At 35.7% G+C, this 27,093-nt stretch overlaps 1 protein-coding gene across 1 annotated transcript in view; it reads left to right on the top strand.

The window, feature by feature from the left end:
* The window catches only part of SYNE1 (spectrin repeat containing nuclear envelope protein 1), a 308,749-nt gene that overhangs the window by 3,745 nt on the left and 277,911 nt on the right, over positions 1 to 27,093 (top strand). The window contains exon 2 of the mRNA XM_038177603.2: positions 4,269 to 4,542. Within this exon, the coding sequence (XP_038033531.2) occupies positions 4,479 to 4,542 (64 nt within the window). The 5' untranslated portion in view covers positions 4,269 to 4,478. The remainder of the gene's footprint in view (positions 1 to 4,268; positions 4,543 to 27,093) is intronic.

Below are 27,093 nucleotides of genomic sequence, written 5' to 3'. Positions count from 1 at the left end.
AAACACTTTTCAGAGCCAAAATTACATTTTTCCATGATCTTATGCAGTGCATCGTTATGTCCCATTTGACTTGGGAAAGTTCCAGTGTACACTGACTTGTGGTGCTACATTGTGCTTAAGCAAACAAGTGTACGATTGCAGTTCAACCATCTGTAATAATTACCAAAGTGGTTCTTCTGTTGGACTGAATTGTGGAAAAAGAGTAAGGAGATACTACTTTGTTTGAAGGTAGCATAAGAATCATTTTGGATCACTCTCATCTCCTTCTTTCTACTAACTCCTAAGTGGGCATTACCTGCAGCTTGATTTATTCAAATATGTTTACAAATGGGTTCTCAATTCATCAGCTACAAGCTTTCAGTATTCTGGGATGAGTTTTATCAAGTTCTTCCATTTTTAATTTTGATTTTGTTTCAAATGGTGCTCTTTCCACTTCTGTTGCACTTCTGTCCCTGTATTTATCATAGTTTTATCATCATCTTCACTGGAAATAGCAATATAGTATTCACTGATGTAAATTAAGCTCAACTTTACCTTTTGTTCTACTTTATTTCTATTTCTCTGGCTATGAACCATTTTCTCAATGTCTACTTCTCCAGTCTAACTCATCTGGACTTTCAGCAAGTCTCTCATCATCCCAATAGATAACATACATTGTGTCAGAGATCTTCACTTCTCATCCTTTTCTGCACTCTTAATGTAAATATGATAAACAATATAGCTGGTTCTGAGATTATTTGATGTAGAAAACTGCAGGTATGATCTCTAAAAAATTCTGCCTTTATGCAAATCATTTCTTCTTGGTTAGCATGAGGGTCACTGCTCCCTCACACAATCACATCACTTTCAGTAGCATTTATCTCCCTGTCAGAATTCTGAAGACCTCTACTGTTTCAGGAACTGAACCTGTGGATCAAAGTAGACCTTTAGCACCACAGCAGTAAACAGTGTTTGGTAAGGCACTGGAACAGGTTGTCCAGAGAAGCTGTGGATGCCCCATCCCTGGAAGTGTTTAAGGCCTGGCTGGCTGGGGCCCTGGGCAATCTGAGGTAATGGAAGGTGTCCATGCCAATGGAGGTTTGGGAACTAAGTGACCTTTAGGTCTCTTCCAACCTAAGCCTCTTTATGATTCTACGATCCTTTCCTGGAAGTGATTTTTGATTGAATCAGTTCTATACCAGTTTCTTTCTTCAGGGAAGCCTGCTGCTTCTTTAATATGTAGTGCTGCTTTGGCAATCGGTCTTATCTCTCTTTCCTGAGACTTTGTTTGGTTGTTGTGTTATAGTTACTCCAGTTGTTCCACTGTATTTCTTGTATTTGTCAATCACTTCTAGTTGCAGTATTTCTTTGAGTTTATTACTCTTTTTTTTTTTTTTTACCCCTCAATTCTCTTTTTGATATACCCCAGATACTTTAGACAAGTTAGAAACAGTCTGCCACCTTGCTATCACCAATAACTGTACTGTGTTTACCCTTTTTTACCCAGACTTTCTTTACCCATTGCTACTATAACTAGGGATTATAGAATTCTAAAACTCTACTTTCAGGTACAACCCACTATCTGAGACATGCATTTGCAGTTTATTCTATGAGGAATAAGTACACTTCCAGTGAATGCCTCTTTGTAGCTGTGCATCCCCAACCCTCTTTCACAGTCCAAGTCTCTCTGTAACTAGCTCTTTGTTCACCTTTTGCTCTCCTTTTCTAAGAACTGGGAGAGTCACTGTGGAGACTGTCCATACCTTCAGCAGGAATCTTCCTCAGGTTGCTATATGCAGCATCATTCTGGTGTAGCAGAAATCTGCAATTTCTGATGGCATGAAGAATTCAGAGAATTTTTTATACTTATTTTCATCAGGTTTATTTTCAGCCATTACTCCACATCTTATAAGCTGTCTGCTTTTCTCTTTGGTTTTCTGGAACCACTTTGCTGATTGGCTTGTCTGTCAACACTAACATGTCTTACACACTTTAATAACTTAAAGATCAAATATGACCTGCTCTTGCCAATGGTGCTGTAGGTTCACCAATAAAAGGAAAATATGTTCAATTTTCTTTTTTTCTAATTAGAAGAGATATCTTACTTTTCTGGAAGTTGAAGAGAGAAACAATATGCTGTTTTAAAATCTCTGTATTTTATTACTATAGCGGATTGATAGGCCTTGTGCTTTTAATATGAGAAAAGAAGTAGATACTTCTCTTTTCTCATTTAAAATCACACTACCAGAATATTAATACAAGAAAGTTGTGTCAGTGTAACTTTATCCATCAAATGCAGATAGATGGCAAAAGTAATAAAAATTATTTCATATACATGCAAAACTTTTCACTCTTGTGCATTCACTCTCTCTATGTTCAGACCAAACAATTAATTATTTAAAATAAGGAATAACCACTTTTTCTGTGTTACAGCAGGGAATAGCTCACATAGTCACATAGTCAGGTCTATTTCTGGCTGAGATTTATGACATTTAGGCTGTATATTTGTCTTAAAGCTTGTGTATTTTAAGAACGTATATTTGGAGATATATCTTTATGTCTGGTACTAAAATAAAAAATGTCATTCCTCTTATTACAAATGATTTTCTGTAACATATGTGAGTATATTTTACGTAATGAAGATTTTTTTTTTTTAATATTTACAAATCTGAAAAATACGATTCTTCTGTTGGGATAGTTTGCTGCAGGCATTAAACATTTGTTGATGTCAGGGAAAAAAAAATCGTTTGTATTACATTGAGTAGCTGACTGTGCATGTAGATTTTCTTGTTGTATGGAGTTTTAGATGTTGGCTGAAGACAGGTATGAAGGATGCATGAAACTTCTTTTAATCCATTTCCCTGATGTCTTTGTTGTACTCTGAACTGTGGTTTTCTGACTGTGGAGGTGACTGCAGTTGCATCTGTGAATCTTTCTTCCTTGTCTGTAGTAACTCAGTTCCTTCTTTAAATGAGTTAATTTGCATTACTTGCAAAAGGAGAAAGGAGTTTTTGAATGAGCAACTGCAGATTCTTATTATGTAACATGTAATTTAATATCAGCTAGATAAATTATTAATTGCTATTCTACCATTTATTACTATGCAGTGACTCAGCCTGCTGTATGAGTAGATTGAACATATATCTTGATTGCGATTTCCCAGACGCTTTTAGCTTGGAGTTGGAGTCAGCATCATCCACAGCTCCTCTAAATCAGCTCATTTACAACTGATTTCCACTGATTTAAAGCCAGCTTGGGCCTGCTGAACTGAGTAGTTTTAATTTTGTTTCCAAAACACATGGTAAACATCTCATAAAACCAGCAGCAAGAGGGGAAACAGGGAGTTCCTTAGGTCAGGCAGAGTTGGAAGGATCAGAAAAGGAAATGTTAAAATGTTATTTCCTCTGACAGCCCTCGCATGTTGACAATTTCTTTGGGACTGTTTTGTGTGCTTGAAGCAGGGCAGCCTAAAGGCTCCTCTATTGTAAACTGGGAGACCGTGTGCTCTGATGGACCTTGGGGCCAAGGGGAGGGTATGGTGCACAATTCCCATAACCCTATTCATACCTGTGATGCTGATCACCTTATTTTTATCTCGAATTTGGGGTGAACCCAGGGTATGTAGTATGAATGCAGTTATTGTTGGTGTCTATGTGGTCAGTTATTTCTTAACGGAGAACCAGATGCATATATACACAACATGTACTGGCTTCTCGGAAGATAAGATGCTAAATGACCTAAGATATAACATCATCATATGCTGTAAAAGGGAATGCAAATATAACTTTATTTAATAATTAGGTATGCAAATCTCAGTGTTTCAGATTAGAGCATGCAGTTCAGTGGTGTTATGGATTGTCACGATCAATGATTTATTATTATGTGTTCCCTTCTAGCATGATAAAATACAATGACATTTAGACACTTACGGATTTTACAAGCGAATTTAGTTTTCCTCCTTTACGCATAATATTATTTACATTATAAAGTATTACAGTATTACTTTAAATATATATAACTATCGTTGTTTCTAAAATGACATCCACAAGCACACTTCTGAAAGCATCGATGTCTGGTGCATTGCCAATTGTTTTTAATGATTTGTTTTTGCCATTTCCGCGGATGATGGCCAGGCAAGCTTTCAACATTAATTGCCTCTCTGGCTGGAGGGTACAGCATGCACAAGACACATCAATCCTTATGTGTTAAAATAGCTTTTGAGGCTCAGAATTCTTAGATTTGCAGAGCTTGTAGACATTTCTTCTAGATCTTGGTACTTTCTTTTTCAGGTGCTGGGGTTGCTTGTGAGAACAGCGCTTCTGCTGGACCCTGTGAATGCCCACATGGGCCGTGGGTGGCTGTGACTCAGCCAGACAGGTTATGCTGAGGCTGAATGCTGGAAGGAAGAAGTCAAAGGTTGGCACCTCACCAAAGCTGGTGGCTTGGAGGGTGTCTTCTGAGTCTTCTGTCAGTGGAAAGGGACTTGCTGCAAAGAGATCATGGCCTCATCCAGACTTGTGGCAAGGTCTAGGGATATAGCCAATGTCATGCAACGACTTCAAGGTAAGAGATGGACTCTGGTTGGTGCTCTCTGTTATCCATTCATAAATGGAGGTTCCTACTTACTATTTTACAGAGTTAGGATGGTATTTCTGAATTCTCGTAGCTATTCTAAACTAATACTGTGCATATTTTCTAGTAGATATCTGAAGGGTTCTGATTATATGGGTATTTTGGTATAGGATTAGTTGCAATGTTTAAAAAGCAAATGACATTATGAACCTGGGTGCAAGGGATTGAACAGTGAACTGAAGATAAGACTTTGGTGCTGTTTCTCCCACCTGACCAATTGTACATTGGATTTCTCATAGAGAAGAGAATAGAATCTATATCTATCCTCTTCTTAGCTGTGAAGTCTACAGGTAGATCTGCTTTACTGGTAGACTAGTATTTATTAGTTTAGTAATACTTCTTGTCTCCGAACAAGGACAGGACCTCATTGCATTTTTAAGCATTGAAAAATTCATAACTCAGTGAGCTAACTATTTGTGTTGAAGTTGGTAGCCTTATACACATTGTATCATAGGAATACTTTGTAGTATTTCAGTATTCTTTTTTTATGTTCTTATAGTAAAGTATGATTAAATGAACTTATTGTCTTGTTTATTTATTTATTTTTTTAGAATTAACACCTAAATGCTGCAGATAAATGTTGCATTCAGAACATGTTTTTGAAAGTGATGTTACTGACTAGAAACAACTATTTTCTGTGCTGCTCTAGGCTTCATTCCTCTTAACTTTCAAACTTAAGCATAAATCACTGAAGTAGTGCTTTCTTTATACACCAGCTTCTACTTCAACAACCACTTGTACGCACAGAATCCTTGCAACTCTCTTCTGCATCCTCTAAATATGTAAACTTTATCTTCCCATAACTTTGCCTTCCATTTATCTTTTTTTAGTTATGATGGGATGTCTGAATTCAGCTTCCGAATCGCCAGATACAACTAGTGTGCATGATTTCTATGTAGTCTCAGTAGAGAAATATGAATAAATAAAGATGAAAATTCTGTTCTGTTTAGGCCTAGTAGAGCACTTTTCCAACTCCAAAATACTTCTGCCTTATGTTCTACAGACTTCTGTGTGGTTACTTTTTTCTCCTTACTATTTTTTTTGTCTGCTGTTTCTTAGGCTGCTATCTTGGACAATTGTTGTTCAAAGTGCACACAAATGTAGAAGAAATACTCCCTGACCAGAGAATGTGTGGTTTAAATATTAGGATTAGACCCTCAAGGTAGACACAAATGAGTGTGCAAGACAAAAATGAAGCTGCCCTGGCCACAAAACAGGCAGTGGTCCTAATACACACACACACGCATATGTATATATAAATCACTCTCTCTCTTGTATCAACCTATAATACGCTTAAAAGAAGTCAGGTTTTTAATAAGGATCCCGGGGTGGGGGAATACAAAGAAAGAAATAAGCATGGGACAGTGAACCCTTCTGAGGAAAATAAAGAATTGCATGTGGTAAAGGACAGAGGTGCTTAAAGCTTATGAAGACACATTGCAAAGGAAATGATCAAAGAGTTGAGTAGCATTCAGGGAAGGTTATCCGGGCTGGTACTCTGAAGCAATGAGCCAGGAGGATGCTGAGGAATTTACAGAACACGTGTAGTGTTAATTGTCAGGCTGCTGAGTACCACCTTTCTAAATATCTATAAAGTTGCTACTGACAAAATGGCTGTTCTGTTTATTTGCATATTGGTTTTTATCTTATTTTTTTATTATTATTATTTTTTAATATTTTGTTCTGTTGAAATCCAATATAGGATTCAGAATTCTATATTTGTTTTATTTATTTTTAGACATCAAAAGTAATTAAGTGATCTCTTAAGTGAGGATCATTTAAAAGAAAATGTATGAAACAAAAAATATATTTGGTATTGGTTAGTTTAAAGTTATAGTTGTAACTGGATTCTTTGCTCCTCAGATGAAATCAGTTCAGCTTGTTATTGCTGGGATCTGGGTTTTGCTGCAGAAGCTATACTTCAATAAACGTTTCACCTTTGCCAAGAATGGAGAGCTTGGAACCGAAGTCTTTTTTTAGTCTGTAGTTCTGCATTATGGATGAGCAGACATGGGTCTGCACTGTGACTATCTTAGTCCTTGTGAATTAAGGTTACTTTGCTGGGTCCTGTACTTGGGGCACAACAACCCCATGAAATTTTATAGGCTGGGAGAAGAGTGGCTGCCAGTAGACTTGGGGTCATTGGTTGATAGTTGGATGAATATAAGCCACCAGTGTGCCCAGGTGGCCAAGAAAGCCAACAGCATCCTGGCTTGAATCAGAAACAGTGTGGCCAACAGGAATAGGGAAGTGATTATCCCTATGTAGGGACTATCGCTATTGTATGTAATTGTACGTATGTAATCCCTATGTATGTATAGCCTCTGATGAGGCTATACCTTGAGTAATATATTCAGCTCTGAATCCTCCAGAAAAGACCAGAAAAATACCTCTCATCCCTGGGATTATCAACACTGGTTTTGAAATCTCTCCTAAACATCCTGTAAGTGAACAGATTTCTGTCAACTTTACAAATACTGTGAGAGATAAATAAATACAAAACAAACTACTGGCTTTTACCAGTGATTATGGCAATTGCAGGAGAAAACATAAACGTTAGAGTTTTTTGTTTTGTTTATTTTTTTAAAAAGATTGTGTGTCGCTGCCTCAGAAGCCCACTTGGGACAAGCAGTCATAATGATGTGGTGTGTGTTAGGCTGCAAGTGTGTAGCCATAGCTGGGAATGTACAGATCAATCCACAGAAGCCATAGTTGTCCTCAATTTCTACTCTTTTGCTAGATACATACACTTAGGGGTGTGTGGCATCTTTCTACTAATCTCTACATATTGCTTACCCTATCTTCAGTGCTAGCTCCAACCCTGCAAAAGTGGTTACAGAGAGAGACAATAGAGCATAGAGGAGATACCTGATTTTTTGGTTGCAGAATTTACACATGAGGAAGCTCAGCCTTGACGTACTACAGACATCCTTTAGTATGATTGTCTTTGCATAATTTATTCCTTACTAGCATAGTTCATGGCTTTCTACTCTGTTTCCAAGTTTACTTTTTCACATTACAAAAGCACTCACAAAGTTTGAGCAGAACTGGTGCTAACCATCAGTTGGAGTTGCATTCCTGGGATTCTTTAGGGTTATTCAGGGAAGTAAATGCCAGTTGGCACAAAGATACTGCTCCTTTGCCTATGGGGAGTGCAAATTTCTCTAGCATTATTACTGGTTGTACTCTAAAGGTTCTTAAAACACTTCTAATATGTGCAAAAATCAAAGCAGGCAATGCTGGTAAACAAGCCAGCAAAAACTTGTCTTTTTGATCTTTGGTGACATCCTTATATTAACACTGATCACAGAATACTGTGTACTGTGTTGTTTTGTCCCCCCTATTTTTTTTTCCCCCCTCACCAAACTCTCCTTAAATTTTGTCTCTTCTTTTCCTTCCTTTCACATTCTAGTACTTTTTTCTTTTCCACAATGTCCTAGGAGTAGCCATTAATGAAGCACCAGTTATATTTTCTTTTTTGCTAATAGGTACTTTGTTAATACGTACCTTCATTGGACTTTCTCTGTGGTTGTTTTCTAAGTCAACAGTGCCAAGAACCACAGTTTAACATTAAGCTAAGCTGATTTAACAGCTACCTGCTACTGAAAGCTACCTTGCTTCACTGCATGCGTGTTCCCGACATTCTTTTACACCAATGCTTCAGATCTTCTATTAGATCTGAACCACATGAAAATTGTATTGTGGAGGTCAGGAGAGCTCCTGCCAAAAAAGCGAGTGTCAGGGTTTCCCTTTTTAATGCCATTTCCTGTTTTATCACTTCTGAAATCAAACTGCAAAATCACATCTGTAAATGTGAGCTTGAAAGTCTATGCTTGGTCAAGAGTGGAATGCTGCACACCTTGCGCAATGTAGAGTTTTAGTCCTGCATCACAAACACTGACATGATTAAAGCTTTTGTCCAGTTTGTTGACATTCTGTCTCCACGCAGTGTCCTGCTGCTGCTGTTCCTTTGCAGTCCTTCATTCTCTGAAATAATCTTGCATGAAGATTTCTGCACCTTTTTTGAGGGAAAGTACATTTTTTTTTTTGACTATTCACTCAGTAGGCCAAGTAAATCCAAAGGGAAATCTGTATCGTACTTCTCATGTCTGATTTAAGAGGATTCCAAGCAGAATTTCAAACTTTTTTTTTTTTTTTTCTGGGTAAGAAAACTTAAGTTTACATTCTTTCATAACAAAACAGATTTATGTGTGATGGTTAAAAGATTTGGAAAAAAAAAAAAAAAACAAAAAACAAAAAACAAAAAACACATCATAGCTGTGAAGAAAACTACTAAAGGGTAAACAAAGAAAGAGAAAAAAAGAACAAGATTTTTCATTTACTAAAATGAAAGTATTTGAAAGGGTTATGCAGTCAGGGATATCCAGGTTAAATATTAGTTAACATTGAATAGGGAAACTTGCTAAGGCTAGCTGTGAAATCACTGTTGCTATAAGTATTTATTCCTCAGGTCTCTTCTGACCCAAGTATCTGATAATTTGACGTATTGCTGGCAGAGAGAATTTCTGGACCTACCTGTCCAGAAACATATGGCCAAGGTTAACAAAACAAGTAGCTAATAGAGTAAATGACATAAATTCAAGTCCAATTCAAATTCTAGGTATCATGTTGCATTAGAATGTTTTGTCATAGATAGCGATGAGTATCACAGTGTAAAGAAACATGATTTATTTATTTATTTGACTGTAGTTGGCTTTCATTTTCTGTTCTCCTCCAAAAGAACACAGTCCTGGGGCAGTCTGTGTGATGCAGTATTTGTTTTAGTCCAGCATGGTCCTATCTTGGGACTTCCAGATTTTTTCCTTTAGTAACAAATTCCAGGTTAAGTATTTAAATACCTTTTCTTTTTAAACTATTCTTACCATCTTACAATTTTCTAGTGTTTTTCTCCCAGTGTTATACAGTATAAATCACCATTTCAACTCTTTTTTTTCATTGCACCCTTGCTTGCACTTTTAAGAACTGCACTGTTCTTAAAGGTTGGTAAACTATCAGTGTTCCTTTTTCCCATTGGTTGATGATCAGCCAGGATAACAAACTCTAAAGATCAAACAGGTGTTATAAGTAACAAAAATACATTTGCATTTGAGTTGGTTTAAATATATATATAGAAAGAGAGAGAGAGTTGGTTTAAATAAATAAATATATTTATTTATTTATTTATTTTCAATTTTCATCTGGGATAAAGTATATATTTAGGGCAGAAAACAGTTGACATTTTAGTGCTGCATACTGAGATTGGTTACACTTGGTTCTAAAGGAATAGAGTTCAAAAATCATAATTCTCTTATGTGGTAGAATTCAAATATTGAGGGTATGATTCACTACACAAAATGTGGGAGGGCAAAATGGGAGAGGAAATTCCCTTTTGACTTGTTCTGTATACTGTGGTTAAAAGCAGTGCTTCTCAGAAACAGATCTTAAAGTGCATATCCAAAATATATCAGACATATTCTGTTTTGTACAAATCTGTCGTTACCAGCTCTGCTTCACTCAGTCTAGATTGACAAATTCAGATGTAGGCATCTGCACTACAGGTGTTTAAGTTGGATGTGATTAAAAGCTCTTCGATGTGTAAAATAAATAAAGAAAATAAAAGAAAAACTATTTTCAGTTAAAAGGTTTTATCTTAAAATAACATCTGCCAGATTTGTTACTGGTGTGAAAACTGTGATGTTTCAGGAAACCTAAACATGAACAAATGCATGTCAGTTTGAAGGTTTACTGAAGATAAAGATTTTGAGAAGGAAAATATTACTGTCATGAATATTCTTGAGACCATCCCCTCTATTTTGACCAATCTCTAGACAGTAGAGATTGAGTAAAGTATTTTAGTAGTATCATTGGGATGGGGATATCAGAAAGCAATACTTTCAGAATTATTAAAGAATTCCAATGTCAGGTTTTTCTATACAGGTTATGACATTTATCATCCATCTTACTTAACATCTGATTCCTTTTCTGTCTGTAGTAGAATATACTACAGACTTGAAAAATTAAGCTTCATCTACTCACAGCTGTGCTGTAGGATCTTCCTACAATACAACTTGTAGATCTTGATGAATTAATTTTAGATATAGCAAATTGTGATCACCACAAATAATCTTCCCTCTTGGAATGACATCTTTTTTATTTTTTTATTATTACTATTATTATTTTTATTACTAGAGGAACTTGAAACTACATGTCTCTTGTCCTCTATTACTAAGTAATAAGCATTAAAATAGTTTTGTAGAAGTAGTATTGCTGGTCATGCTTCTATGCATGGGTAAAAGTCTTCTTCAGAGTAAAGGGAAAAATATTTAAATGAGGCAGCTGCATTTGTTTCCTGTTTTAGCCTTTTGTGGAAATCAGAAGCTTTACCACCTTTAATTATCAGGCTAATGATAATACTTCAGAGAATCTACTTGAAAGAGGATAAAACACAGATATGAAAATAACACCTAGTAATTATTAGCAATTTATTTCATAGACTATTTCTAGAATGCATTTTTTATTTTGTACTTTAGACTTCATTTGCTTAAAAATATCCTAGTTTGTCACAAAGCTCCATGTGAGTCATATCACAGAATTCTAATTTTAGACTCTCACTGAGTTTTAGATGACAATTGTATGTATCCAAGTGAATCGTCTATTACTGTATGCAAGAAAACAGGCTACTTGTTCTCCCTTTTATCTAAGATGAGAAGGAGCCTTATGAGGAAAAAGTCAACAACCTATTAAGAACACAGTAGTCCATTTAACGAAGAGAAAAAGCAATACAACTGAAAAAAAATCCCAACAAACTAGCCCTTTGGAATTTATTACTCAAACTAAAATGAGATGTTTAAAATGTATTACATGTATTACATTTTACAGGAATTTCTAATTGATTACTTAATTCCAGAGCTAGCGTTTATGTTCAGATTTTACTTGCTTTCTTTTTGGGGTCTAGGTTATATTTTTTCTTTTGTTTTGGGGCCTCTTCACATATAATTTGTTTTTCAGAATGTGTTTGAAGGATCTAAGGCTAAATATAAAATCTAACCTCTATCCTGTCCATTGGAACTGATCCTGTTTCATTTGAGGTTCTCAGTGACTCTTTTAATTCCATAGCAGAACTGTATGGGACCTAGCAGCAAAGCATGACATATTTCAGGTCAAGTCCACGTAACCTCCAGGTGAATGTTGAAGAAGGAATAATGATGAGTTGCTATATACTGTGAGAGTGGCTCTTTCCAGCCACAGCTTGGTGTGCCTGGAAGCCAAGACCCCACATCTCACCCTGATCCCTAGTAAAGCTCTCCCTCTTCTCTCTGTTGCTTATACTCCCACTGCCAAGGAGTGACAGTTATTAATACATAGCATTGTGAAATGCTGTTGGGAGTTTCAGTATAAACATTAATACAAACACACAGACATTAGTTTATTAAGAAACATAATTTGTGAAAATTATTTTACTAGAACTTCAGCAGATTTTGTGTAATTACATTCAGTATTTGTTACATACTTGTCAGTACTTTTAAGAGGATTATGCCTTCGTTGATGCACATTGGTTTAAGTGTCTATGGAGAATCTGTGTAATCTCTTTATAACTCTGTAAGGCTTGTGACACAAACCTGAAAAACCTGTGAAGCTCCAAGCTAAAGATTGTCATTGTATTCACCTGGATATGACATGTGCCTGGAACGTTTAACAATATCTTGTATCTACATAGCTGTTGATGCAAAAAGAAAGTTACACTTTAGTTTACCTAGATCAAATTGTTTCTTTTTAGCTGTGACAATACAATTCGAAGGGAAAATCCATTATCTCCTTCCAGCAATAGCAAAGAGCTGTACAAATGTGGTGTACAGCACCTATGCTTTGTGCAGGTTACTCATACAGGCCAGCTAATGTAGTTTGTCATGACAGCATAGAGTGTCATGACTCCACCAACCTGCTTGGAGGTTGTCATTTACATACCCAGAGCAGTACAGCTTCTTCACCTACACTAGCATCAAGGACCGTATGTCAGTGTGGGAATCTTGGCTTGAGGCACTGTTGCAAGAAAGCAGCTTGCGAGAAAGCAAGGCTCCAGACCTCGTGAATGCAGCAGCTGTTCTACAAAGGCTTTATCTTAAGCTCATTAAAACAAAGGAAAGATCTTCTTTCCATAAGGTGAAGGGAATGAACTGTTACAGCAATAGTAGTTGAAGAGTATTAATGCTAGTCTTCCGGTCCAGGGAGGATGGGGAGAGGTGGGGGTGGGGAGGAGGAAATACCTTACACGTCAGATCAGATACTCAAGAAGATGTGGCGCCAAGCCAATATATCAAGGCAAGGCAAAATGTTTACTTGTTTATATTGTCTAATGGTTAAAAACAAAACAAAACCCTTACTTAGGAATGGAGCCTATAGCATTCAGACTTGGCTATTCATAAGAAATTATAGTTCTTCATGTAAAACCAGTGTTTGGACTGTGCTTTCATTCTCCCAAACAAATGAAAATAAACAATTATGAGCATTAATCCAGTTGCTTTACCAGCTCAGTCTTTCTCTGTTATTAGCTTCATTGACTACATACTTGAGTGCTGTTTTGCAGTTTGAATGTTCTATTCACACATGGGTGAAGCTGATGTGCCTTGTCACAAGTGAGAAGAACAAGAAATACCTTTTAATGGAAGTTACAAAGCTTGTATTCTCTTCTAAATTCAGGCATGAATACTTCCCTTAGATTTGATGGTGAAAATTTTGTGCTTCCAGCTGTGCTGCACTTTTGAGCTTGGTTGACATTTTCCCCAATAGAGTACATCATCAAAGAAACACAGGCCATAGCTGGGAGGTTATGTTTAGGGAAACCAAAACTTGGGCTTGTGAACAGACAGATACACAGGTGAGACCATCCTGTGATCAATTACAAATCAGTGAAGAAGTAAACATGATTAAGCCACTGTGTTAGTGGAGGTCATATGGGCATGAAGCTTTGTTAGCAGATGTGAGTTGCAGTAATAAAACATGGATGATCATACCCTGATTTGAGACTGATTAGCCAGGACAAAAGGCTAATTAACCTGAATTTTTGATTGCTTTGCATTACTGAAATTGTGCAACGCAGCAAGAATTAAAAATGAAAAAGAATTTGGTTGCCCTGAGGTACTGGCGTAGAAAGACATAGATGTGGATTTTGTATATCTAAAGATGCCTCTTTTCAATTTGAAAAAATTAAGTAGCATATAACCTGATCCATAGACATACAAATGCAATGGATTAAAACAAACAAATAAACAAACAAACAACAACAACAAAAAAACACTTCAACAGCACTAGCAGTTAGAAATTAGGAGGAAGACTGTAATTATGTGTGAGATGTGCAGTACCCTCAATGTAGTTAATATTTCAAAAACAAGATACTTCCTTGTCAGCAGTTGTGAGTTGAAGTCAGTGGGCTATCCTGGGACTGCCCTTTTAGTTCTTTAGTGCCATGTTTCATATCTATTACATAAAAGTGAAACCATGTGACAATCTCATTTATATTTCTAAAATATATATCCATCCTGCCACCTTTGTCCCCTCCCTCCCCCCCAAAAAAAAAATTACTGTTTTTTCATCCAAATCAACTTCCCCCCCTTGAAATACAAAGCTCTGAATCTTACTATGAAGTGCCTGTTTCTGGTTTTCTGCTTCCTAAAGAGTCAAAAGTTCATTTTGATTATTTTTTTCTGGCTGACTGACTGTATTAAGAACAGGAAATCTACTGCTACTTATTGCCATGTATCGTAGAAGGAAGACTCTAGTCTTGTATAATCTTCTTTCTTGGTCTTGCTTTCCAGAATCTCATTTTGTTAGGACACTTCAGTGAGCTTGAACACAGCCAAGTTGCATAATCCTTCTTTCATAATCCCGATCCTGCCTTTTCATTTGTGTTGTTACTAAGAAAACTGTAGGTGTGAACAACTGCCAGAAATAACTTGAATAAATGAAAAGAATAATGAACACTTCATTGTTGTGTTTACATATAGTTTCTAAGAGATGAATAGTCCACGGTTACTGGATCTGTGTTTTTGTATTTGATATTTTAGGCACGTTCAAATACTATGTTCCCTGGGGAAATTTGTCTGCACAAAAACTCATACGTCATATTCACATTTACCACAAAGAAGTTGTCAAACTTGCATAGGAAATTACAAACTTTATGAATGAGATTTTATAATAGTATGTCATATTGTTCTGTAGTAGTTAAGGTATTACTCTAATTTTTTGTTGACCTTTGAAAGCAATATGCAAATATGGAACAAAGTAACACATTTTGATCTCTGAAGGTGGTAAAGATAGCTAATACCACTTTCCAGATAGGAACTGAAATAGAGGAAGGTCTGACTCTCACCTACCAAGAAAGTGTGGGATGCAATATGGCATTTACTACAATCAAGAAGAAAAGGTCAAATCCTAAAACTCTGCTGTGCTGGTTAAAGTAACAGCTTGGATCTGGTGCGCATGTAACTACCAACAGCTAGTAATAGGTGTTTTTGATAGTTATTGATAGCTGTTTGTTTGTTTGTTTGTTTGTTTCTGAAGGCCCATATTAGTCTAAAAGTCAACTGTGTCATCAGGAATAAGAAGTAGCTTGAAATTTGAAGTTTCAAAAGTTTATTTTCTTTGAACTCGCTGCATTATTATATGTTCGTAATCCAATATTTTGGAAACGTTATAAGCTGCAGTTTGTTTGTTTGTTTGTTTGTTTTTTTAACTCACTATTGGCACACTTAAAGCGGTAAACCATAGTCACAAATGCCTAGCTATTTGAAACAACAGGAATGACAGTAAAATGCCTATTCTCCCACTGAAATGCAAGCTGCTAGTAGAATGGTACTTCGAATGAATCCAAATTTGGAATCTATGTCAATTCTCTTGCAGACTTCAGTGACATAGTTAATTAACATAACATAATTGTCTGTGGTTTAAGGAGCTCAGGTTATTTGCACAAGTTTATGACAAAATTTAAAAGCATCAAGCTGAATTACAGTAATATCGCAGGTAATGTAAGAGAGAGAGATAAACAGGTTTACATGAAAATGTGTATTGAACTTCCTTTGAAGGAAAGGAAAAGATTGAGTCGATTGATCAAAATTCTGGACAGCTAACTACCTCTTCTCACCAAATAGGAAGTTTAAAGTATAGAAATCAGAACTGAATGGTAGACTAAATGGCCTAGAATAAAACAAACAAACAACAATAATTAATGTTTTCTTTTCATCTTCCAGGAAAGTAAACTTACAATTATAAGTTACGTAAAAGCTATGAATGATATTTTCAAGGCAACAGAACAAACTAACATATTGGAAGACACATAAAAGTGAAAGAAAAAAAATGAAACAAAAGTGAAAGAAACTCAAATAGCCTTCTGACGTAGAAATTCTAAAGGAAAAATGTGTGGAGAGGAGATTACATGTTGAGAACAGCAGTAACATTGTCTTGGGGGGAAAAAAAAAGAAAATGGAGAGAAACTTGTTTACGTCTTGAAACATAAAAATTACAGTGGCAAGTGTTTTAACTGTGTTATCAATTGTGAACTGTTCCAGTTTCAATCAAGATCTAATATTAAAGATCTAAGACTAAGTTTGCCCTAAAGTTTGGTTTATTTTGGCAGTATATTATGGAGGCACTGTACTAAATCAGCTAGTAAAAGAGGTATCTGTATTCCTTGGAGGACCTACCGTGTTGAGAAACCAAATCTAGATTTAAGATCTTGGTCTCAGTATTGTGTTTCAAAACCCATACACTCAGAAAGGAGGTGTCTTTAATCTGAATTAGTTATTTTAGTTTGAGTATAATCAAGGTGTATCATAACCTGATTGCTTCCTGGCAGGGTTTGACCATTTGCTAATTACCAGGTGATGGCTGGATGCTGGGTTGCACTTCCCTAATCTCGTAGAGTTCTCTTGCAGTTGCTCTGACGATTAGTTCTGAATTACACAGCAAGAGCTGTTCATTATTAGATTAATGTTATTAGAGGCTCATTATATAGAGGTACCTCAATTTCTTCTTTCTTTCTGATAAAGGGGCCTTGTTTTCTCTGTCATTACTTTAGTATCCAAATAATTTGAAGTCCTGAGTCCATGTAGTTTAGACTAATTTCATACTAGTCAATTGTTGCCTTCTGTTTTTTTATGGCCTCTAATACAAACAAACAAAACTATTGTTTGGATTCCTTTAAACTTTCAAAACTTTTACTTTCATTGCATCTTTTACTAAGAAATGACTCAATTATTTTAGCATTATCTAGACTTCAACATTTTTTTACTTTTTTTTTTTTCCACAGAAGCAGAAAGAATTATAAGCTTGTTTACAGTTGATACTTGTACATAATTAAGTCTGTGCGATGGCTGTTGGCTCAAGTTTATTGTTTATCATTGTCATCTAGATTTGTATATCATAAATACATATAATAAATATGGCATAAAAACATTTAACCTTAGACATTGAGCTTTAAAGACACACGACTCAATAGAATTTCACTGAAAACCATATGTTCCATTTACACGACCTCTTTCATTCTGTCTCTAACCAGGGCTATAGGAAGGATGTTGATCATCTGTTCTCCAGACATCTTTTTCCCCTCAATGACTGGACAGAATTTGTGGCTGATTGCCAGCAATGCAGGACATAAGCTGCTTTGGCAGATTTACCCTCCTAAAGCTGTGCTTTATTTGGAGGGAAAATGTTTCCTTTCCAACACCCACAAAAAGCAAAACAGAAAAAATAAAAACCCTTCAGAATGATACTAACTAAGGTAAACCTAGTGTCAGAGACTGAGGTAAACCTACCTAGTGCTAAAGATTAAAAATTACTATGGAAAATGAATCCCAAGCTGATGATTTTCAGTTCACTTGTCTATAACCCCACTAACGACTTACGCTTCTTTGCTGTTCATCAAAATCAGATTAAGTTGTTGGCCAGTGCTATAAAGCATAATCTAATAATCTAATTTCTCTAGTTCCTCTTTTTCCTCCCAACTTAGTGTCTAAATTAAGAGAATGTTTAAATCTAAACTTTTTCTTACAACTGAGACTCAAATAAAGATTGAAAATATTGCCAATATACTAGTAAAAGCTTCTTATTGATATATAGAAACATGCAGATTTTGCAGCTGATGCCTCTTCCTTGAGGAAGAACCTGAGCAGTTTGGTGGTGAAGGCTGAGAGATTTTTTTGAGAAGGTAGCACAAGGTATACCAGATGACTGCTATGTAACCTGAAAGGATTCATAGTGGTGTAGCTAAGAGAGTCTGTGATAACCTTGCCCTGATCACCTGCATAATTTTAGAATTAAAATCTGAATGATGAGCACATAAAATTGTGAAGTGAGGTGAGTACAAAAGGGCGCACACATTTGGTGAGGAATATCAGGGTGATTGTCTTTAGATTGAATTAAATGTGTTTATTCATAGATGGAAAATGCTCGATGTCTATGATGAGATACTTTAAACTCTCTCTGAGCACTAAGCAATGCCTTTCACTGTTTTTTTCTTATGCTGATAGGCTGTTCTAGGTTGGGCAAATAATGCTGCCTCAGGTCATTTGGTCAAAAAGTATGCAAGACTGTTCTGGGAAAATGAAAATGGGAACACATGAGAGCTTAGCAGGAAGTTGTCCAAATGAACAAGTTCCTCTTAACTCTGATAAGCTGCTTGCATCCTGCAAGTCAAGATAGTAAATTTACAAAAATGGCAGAAATTGTTGTATTCATACTCAGCACCTCTCACCATGGGCTTTGTGAAGCCAAGATATGATGAAACCATACTGGGGTTGAAAAGTGGTTGAAAGTACAACTCCATCCTGTGGAGGTCAGTGCTTTAAGGACTGCATGCCTTTATACTTGTTGGCAGGAGTTTGTGTGGATGTGAATCGGGAAGAGATTTCTTTGGTTGTTTATGCTTTGCTAATCGTGTTTTGGGTTAGGTTGAATTAATAAATTTTGGACGTGATGTTCAGTATGATATGCACTATTTTTTCTGCTAATTTTTGTTAATGAGAATAATGTGATCCAGCACATTTTTTTTTTCAGCAAGCTTTGGGCTCCTGGTGGCCATATTTAGGACTTAAATCTAGAAATAAAATTTTAAGCAGTGTAAAAGTGGAGAATCAATCTTAACAAATTCCCATGTGTACATACACATAAATATAAAATAAAGCAACAGACAGATGTTTCAGGTCTTGTTGATCAAATTATTATCTAAACTAAAAATGTTTAATATGTCCTAAACATAAAATAAAAGTACTTGGTCAAGTACATATTTTTATTTAATTGGCAAAGCCTGAACAGAGCAAATGTGGAAGTCCTATAATACCACCTTCAAATTAAGTACTAAAAACAACTGAAATATCCTTTTATTCTCTGTTATGAACTAGAGCCCTTGCTGAAAAGAAACATTAACTTCATGCCATTTTATTGCAATTGTGTGACCCTCATTACCATTTTTATTTAAGTTCCTCCCAGTTTTTAAAGTACTGACCTTTACAACATCCCTGCTTGGAAGCAAGGATGCTTGGAAACTTTTCCTACATTTGTGGAGTAAAGACCTGCATATGAATAGGTCAAATGCCACAGGTACAGGCAGAAGATACTTGTAGTGGCAGGAGAAATCAGAGGTTCCAGCAGAAGACTCAGAAACTCTCCAGCTGCCCAGACCACAGCAACAGGAAAGGCTGAGGATAGTGCCCAACCTGAAGACTTGTGCTTTGCAGAGCTGAAGTGCCTTACTCCCTGTGCTGGCTGTCAGCCTTGGGTTTCCCTGGGGAATTTTTCACTGGGAGTTTAGCCTTCAGGGAGTTTCTTACACCTCTGTGGATGACCATTAAGTAGGTCACCCACCTGTAATGCAGAGTTTTCTACATGCTACTGAAATCATAAGATTTCAGTTTTGCCTGATAAACAAACTTGTTAAACACATTTCTGTATTATTCATGCATTTCTGTCATATAGAAATGTGCAGTGAAATTTTCTTTAAGAAAACAAACCAAAACCAACAACAAACAAAGCTGTGAAATTGCACCCTATAAAGAGCCTCTCATTTTGTAAACACTTAACTGTGGAAAAGGCACTGCTCTCCTGCTTTAACAAGACTAGTTACTGAGGTCATAGCTATCTTTTCCAGCCCTTGTGGTACTCCACCCATATGTTGTTTTCATGAAGAACTGAAATCAAGACAAAAAGATCAGAAGGAAATAACCCTTGTGTTGAATTTGTTTGGCTTTTTTGTTTGTTTTCTTGAAAGGCGGTTATTCTTCAGACACTGGTTATTTTTAGTGCTTATGAAACTGAAAGACAATGAACGTTGGACAGAGTCAGGAAAGCTGAGAGCAAATATAATATTGGATTTAAAAAACAAAACACAAACAAACAAAATAAAAATTGCAGACATAGAATAACTCAGTTGTCTTTGCCCTAATCAGTACCCTTTCTCGATATTTGCTTCATTAAAACACAGCAAGTATCTATCCTATTGCTGGTTGATAGCAGTGTGGGTAGGTGGTCTTTCTTCATTAGATCAGTAAATTACAGTCTTCTGTGACCTAAGGCAAACATAACTGTATCTCTCTTCTCTGTGTTTAAAAACACCAAATTCTGTCCTGCTGAAGATCTCTATTTTTGAACTGTATTGGCACACAATAAGCCTAAAACCACTTTGAGGGCCACTGAGTTTTTAAAATATTTTTTTAATGTCTTACAGTATTTTATATAATAAATTTTCATAATAGCCTAATATATTAGAGGTTCCATAGCTGCTTTAATGTCCTTAATATGACAATTTTCTCTGAAACCTGAAAAGAGCGGAAAACATTATTAGAACATTAAGAAAATGCTCCCACCTCTGATGGTAGTGTTAGGTTCTTCAGATCAGCAGGGACTGGAATGAATTAGAGGAGCTGATGAGGTGTCACAAGTTCTCTTCAGGTTTGGACAAATTTTGAAATGCAGGAATCAGAGGAAGTAAGTGTGTAGTAGCAACCCGCTTCAGTCCAGTCACCTGCTGGGTCCAGTGACTGTAATGAAACTGTTGTATTATTTCTATTATATTTGTATTCAAATCTATTCTATTTGCTTTCAAATGATAGTCAGTATTAAATAAACTACAATGTCTGCATATCCAGGCTCATATTTTTGTTTTTGTTTTTCCATTAGAGGTGATATACAAGCATTTACATCAAATGCTATGGATCTTTAAGATACCAAGTACATAGATAAGAGCTGTAGATGAAAAAAGAAATCAAATTATCTAATCCAAATTTACAAACAAATTTGCAAACAGCATGTAAACACATCAGATGACTTTGGAGATTTTAGAAAAGGTACAGTCTTTCAAGGTTTTTGTCAAACCAAAGAATGGCATAGGTTGTACTTGTGAATTGTAGGGAAAGATATCTTCAAAAGAAGGATTTCAAAGGTTAGAGTCTCAAATGCTTGATACTGTGGGATGGGTTATTATTTCAGAGAGGGAGAGCAGCATGAAAGCAAGGCAAGAAAAATAAACTATATGGAAGATGAGACTGCAGTCATTGGCAGTGTAGGAGTAAATGACTTTAGAAGATATATATATTATATATATAAGTTGTATATAAGTATATATATATATATATAAGTTGTTTGTAAAATGAATTACTTTCATTTGAAATGACAAAAGACAACCAAAGAACATATCAGTTAGAGAAATGGCAGGGTCAAGAAGGTTGCTGAAGAAGATAGTTTTAGTAGCTGCATGCCAAGTCTACTAGAAAGCACAATGGAGTGTAGAAACAAAATGCAAAAAGGAAGGTGGTGTTGGGTAGGTGAAGAGAGAAACCAAGTCTGCACAGATTCTCTGTCCCTAGAAGAAGGAAGAGAGTCTTTGATATTTTAAGATGGTGTGGAAAAAAGGATAGTACTCCAAAATATAAATAAATACACAAATGTGTTAGTCAGATAACAGGAGTTAAATGTCTCTTCTAAGAAGCTTAGCTGTAGTCATGAGGGACTAACATGCTGTCTTCAATTTTACTGTTAATGCAGCTAGAACACTAGCATTTGCTTCAAAGATTTTTTGTTTATTTTTCACAGATTTTTAGGTCACTTTGAAATCTTTGGAAATCCTGAAAGTACAGAATGTACACTTCCTCGTCAATTTTGAATTATAGTTGCCTTTTCCACCTCTGTACTTCTTTTGTGCTTCAGTGTAGATTGCTATTGCAGTAGATAATTTTTGGACTGAGTTTTCACTGTTGCCACGGTTCCTCAGCTTGCTAGAAGTTGTCTCTGCTCAGTAGGCAGTTATTTGTAAGGGTGACTTCCTGAGCAGCATAACGCAGCATAATCATCCCACCATGGTAGGTTTATTGATTTACTATGAAACAGAAAGGTTGTATTACTCTTTAGAAAATTTCCATCTAATGTGAACACCAATGGACACCATTTATCCAGTATGATGTTCAAAGAAGAATGTGAAAATATCACTGTTACTTATTCCTTTGTTTTCCAATAAGTTGTACACTACAAGAAAATAATGCATGGGATCTTGCCTCGCCTATGGAAAATTTTTGAACCTCTCCTACCAATCTATTACTACTGTCAGGCCTGGTTCATATGAGAATTTAGGAACTGCTATGACAGGACACCTCTGATGTCTGTAAAAGGTTTCTGGAGAATGGGGGTGAGTAGGTGGTTTGGCAGTTGCCGCCAAAAGCTGGAGGTGGGACAGTCTTACCACCCAAACCACAGCCAGTTATTTAGTAGTTACTTAATCTCAGAATCTATTAAATAGGATCCTACATAATATCCAAAGAGGATACATTTTAAGTAGTAACACAACAATGTAAGATTAAACTCAATCTGATGAGCAATACCATGACCTGGTTATGAACAGTAATGTTTACGTTAACAAAATTCCAAATATCAACCTTGTATAAAACAAAACATCTAATGAGGATAATGTCAGTAATTTATGGTCCCAAATCTCTGCATTGCTACCTGTACAATACTGGTCCTTGGAAATAATGGTCCATGTTTCTAATATCCTGGATTTTAGAATTTGTGACTGAGTCAGTCATTTCTTGTTCCCTAGATTTGCTTTGAAATACTGTCAACACAGTCTGTGGCTTGTTAAAGGGACTTCAAAAACTGTGTTACTTCCTCTAGGAAGCAAACTGCTATTAATTTATCCAAATCTTTAATTAAAATTATCTACTTTTATTTACAATTTTTAAATTATTGTCAGTGAGTTTTCAAAGGAAAAATCTTTCAGACAAAACAACATTTAAGTTTGTATTGTTTCCATATGCTTTGCTTCTTCAGCATTGTCTGGAGACAAGTTTTTCTACCTCAGCATACAAAATGCTTGCTGGGCAGATCCTTTCAGATACTCAATAACTTAAAGTTTATCAAACAACACAGCTTGAGGAAATCAATGCAGAGAACTATTTTGTTAGGCAAAAACAGAATGCAAAGGATTATTTGTCTCATGATAAAAGAGAATGTTCTAGCTGAAAATGTTAGTTCATCTATGTTACATAGACGTTCATCTAGTTACAGATGACAGATGTTTATAATGCTCAGGTTCAGTGACACAAGCCCCAACTATCATCCTTATACAAATATAATCACATAATAATTATGATAATCATAACTGAAAATCTGTATCCAGGGAGCCTTTTAACATGGCAGAGAAATTGTTACTGGATGGAAAAGTGATGATAGAGTAGACAGCAGAGAAAGAGAGTTAAGGTGTGTACACTTGGTTTCAATGGGAATGATTCAAAAATGAGACCCCAGAACTGCAATCAGTAATTAAAGACAAGTGGAGTTACTGTGGTGCTGAGGAGACACTGGCTGATTTCTGAGATTTGGAAGCTGCATTAGGAATCAGGAATCGGGACTGCACAACAAAGCAGGTTCTTAAGGAAAATGCAGCTCAAGCTGGAGAAAATTCAGGTGAGAAAGGTGGGAACAGGGACCAGATCGTGGTTGGCAGGAGCAAGCAACAAGGAAAAAGGAGTAGCATTTCAGCCAAGTGGCAAACTGAACATCTAGTAACAGCTGGTGGGATGACTCAGATGATGTTCAGGAAACCTGGTATACGGGCTCACAGTCGAAGCAACGGTTTATAAGGCTTATCCAAGCTTTCAGTACTCTTTTGTTGGTACAATTTGATTGATGAGGCAGATCCTGACACAGGCTGAAGAAGAACCGCTATAGTTTTATCTGTTTCTCCTTTATCTTTGTTCAGAAAACTACAATTTCAAAAGAAGATGTAGGGTGGCTTTTTTTTTTTTTTTTTTTCCCCAAACACTGGAATTCTGTCTATGAAGTATTGTCAATATTGAAATTGTCACTCAAATAGTTACCTCTTTCTCAAATTAACATGTTCATGTACACATATATATTTGTTTTTCATTCATATATGCATACATTACCATATGCATGTAAGTTTAAAGGATATTACCCTGGAGCACTGGCAGAGACACTGTCATATTTCATTATTCTTGCCTAAGATGTTATTTGCTGATGGGGATGAATAGGAACTGTAATCGAACATTTTATCATGTAGTGACACATGCAGCTCTCTAATTGTATGTTTTAAAATTAGGCATAATCTTGAGGTTATTTAGACTATCTGCAATAATTTAGGCTTGCAGTACACCCCACTGTTTATTTGTTAAATGTTATATTTTAACTAGGTTCTGTATAGCTACCTATACCTAAATACTCGTGGCCTGAAATGAAGATCACCTTCAGCTCCAGTTGACATCTCTGAGATTCCTGTGTTTCCTTAAAAATCAAAAATGAAGGTACCTGCCAAATGTTCCATTGTGTATCCCACACTCACATTAAAATACTGAGGTATGAATATCCTCCATGTCTCAAGTTGTGTTCAATCTATATTATACTGATTCTTCAGGAAAGTAGACCATTTTTGACCTTAATAACATGTGATAATGTATTAGGACTCTGCTTGCTTTTACACTAACAGCTGCTAAATTCTACCACTTTGCATTCCTATTTCTCTGTGAAAGCTTAAGTAGTTTTAATTTACATAGTAATTCCCTATCAGTTTGTTTTGCTATTTTTTTTTAAGAGTACATGTCCAAAATCTGTGGATGTTGGCCAACTATGCTAAGACAACACAAGATAGATCTTTTTTTCTTTCTTTTTTTTTTTTCCACATTCAGTTGTTCATATTTCCAAGTTTAGCTGTACTGAATTAATATTTTTTTTACACATTCTTAAGTTGTGAAGCTCTACTACTTTCTGGCCAAGGCAGTTATCAGATATTCAGAAGTTTTGAATTTTTATAAATTCAAATTAATTTTTATATTATTATTTATTTTTAATATTTTTATAATAATTTTATATTATTATATACTTATGAATTTTTATATTTAAAAAAAATATAAAACTATGGGGCAGCTTTTCCCTCCCCCAGGTCTGCTCAATTTAGAAGAACTCTGAATGTTTTCAAGTGGTAGCAATATCTCCTGTTAATATTTGTAATGACATAGGAAAAAAAATACACACGCTTTAATATTATCTTGCATATTAGTATTTATTTAGTATTATTTAAAAGATAATTTTCAGAATAATAACCTACAATTGTACAACTTCTAGTAAGTAGGTTTTACTCCATTTCTGTATTTGCTTTAACACCCTCACACACTCCACCCCACTCCATTTTCAACTTTCCTTTCCAGTGTTTAATTCCATTATATTTTACAAAATGCAAAGATACGTATAAGCATGGAAATAACTTCACTCAGAATAAGTCAGCATTACTCCATTTCACTTGAGCAGTCTTGAGGAGCTGGTCTGTATCATTATGCACATACAGCTAATGATATCAGAGGGATTGCTCATGTGTTAAAGATCAAGACAGATCTTTTGAGCAGGGACCGTGTGTTTTGTCTGCCTCCATATGGCACCTACCAAATGTTTGTATAGCTAGAGCATAATGCTGCTACTCATCTCAAAAATATAATTAAGTTTGATTAGAGTTAGAAACAGGTTGTTTTTATATGCTCTCCACTAAGCTAAATGCACTTTATTAAAACCACTGAATGAGCACAGTATAGTAAGGTGATGTCCTAGAAATGACCAGGGCTTTTGCATTGATTATCTTTCTGCTTGAATTAGTCAGTAACGATGCCTGCCAGACAGGGTAGATCTCAGTGGAGCACTCAGAAGTTACAGAATTAAGTACTTCCTCCCTGAACTCCTCAGCCATGCTGCTTTCCCTGTTCCTACCCAGTCTCCATACACCATTCCTGTTCCCGCAGTTCCAAATCTGGGGACAGGGAAGATAAAGGTGATGTTATCTAATTGAATTTTGATTTTGAATTCCACGCATAGTACTTCCTTGTGGATTTGCCTGTATAGAAAAGCTAACTTAATGATTTTGAAAGGTTATGTGTTTCCTGATTCGTCATCTTTTTTTTAAATATGTCCAAGTAAAAATTGACATACACACTTCATAAAAGCATGTAAATCCATAGGCATTACTATATTTTTTATTTGTTATTATTTATTTTTTCCATACTGTAATTTATGTACCATTATTTGTTTGCCCAATTTACATTTTCAGGAGCAGGGGGAAGATTGATATGTCAGTTATTGAACAAGATTGTATAGGCAGTCACTGAGCAGCAAAACAGGGACTTCACTGGACTGAGATGTACTCATTTACTTTTCCTTACAGTTTAAGATGTTTTTCATGATTTGCCTGTATTTTGTAGATAATCAGCTCAAAACGAATGGGAAATGCCCCACAAGATGATGTCAGTGTGCATTTTAAGGAGAGCAGATGAATGCTGTAAACTGATTAGTTTAGTGAACTGTGCAGGTGTTAGAAATTACACTGTGTTAGAGTTGTCTGCTTTGGATTGTGAGCTATAATGGTTTTATTTTATTTCATTTATTTATTTATTTTCAGTTTTAAAGCACTTAGGTGAAGGACAGAATTATAGTTGAAGCAAGGATTAGAAGCACATGTTCAGTTGTTCAGTCTGTTCAGTGTAGGGTCTTCATATTCACATTGTATTATTCAGGCTGTGGAAGGTCTACAGCTCTTTAACATCAATATTAAAGACTGTGTTCAGTGTCTGATTACAGTGTGGCCGACTCTCATAATGGTTCTCAGATTAGTATTAGTAAAATATTAAAATATAACACTAAATTATCTTCTGGTCATCATGGCTGAAAAGAAACATTTACAAAATAGATATATGGTTCCAGAAGATAAAGATGAGCTAATTATCAAAATAAAATAAAATAAAGTAAAATAAAATCACAGTTTTGGAGAGTTGGTCCTGATATGTAACTTCCATCATTCATGTTTTGTAATGTTAAGACTAACTAGCTATGGTGAAGAGCCTGAGTGGTAGGATTTAAGAAACTTCTCTTATTAAGTTTGTAATTCAAATGTGAGAACTTTTGTGGTAGCTTTCATTTGAGCTGGTTCTTGGATAGAGCAGTTTAATG

This window comes from Anas platyrhynchos, chromosome 3 (assembly GCF_047663525.1).
Source record: "Anas platyrhynchos isolate ZD024472 breed Pekin duck chromosome 3, IASCAAS_PekinDuck_T2T, whole genome shotgun sequence".
Lineage (NCBI taxonomy): Eukaryota > Metazoa > Chordata > Aves > Anseriformes > Anatidae > Anas > Anas platyrhynchos.
This window is presented reverse-complemented; position numbering and strand designations above follow the sequence as displayed.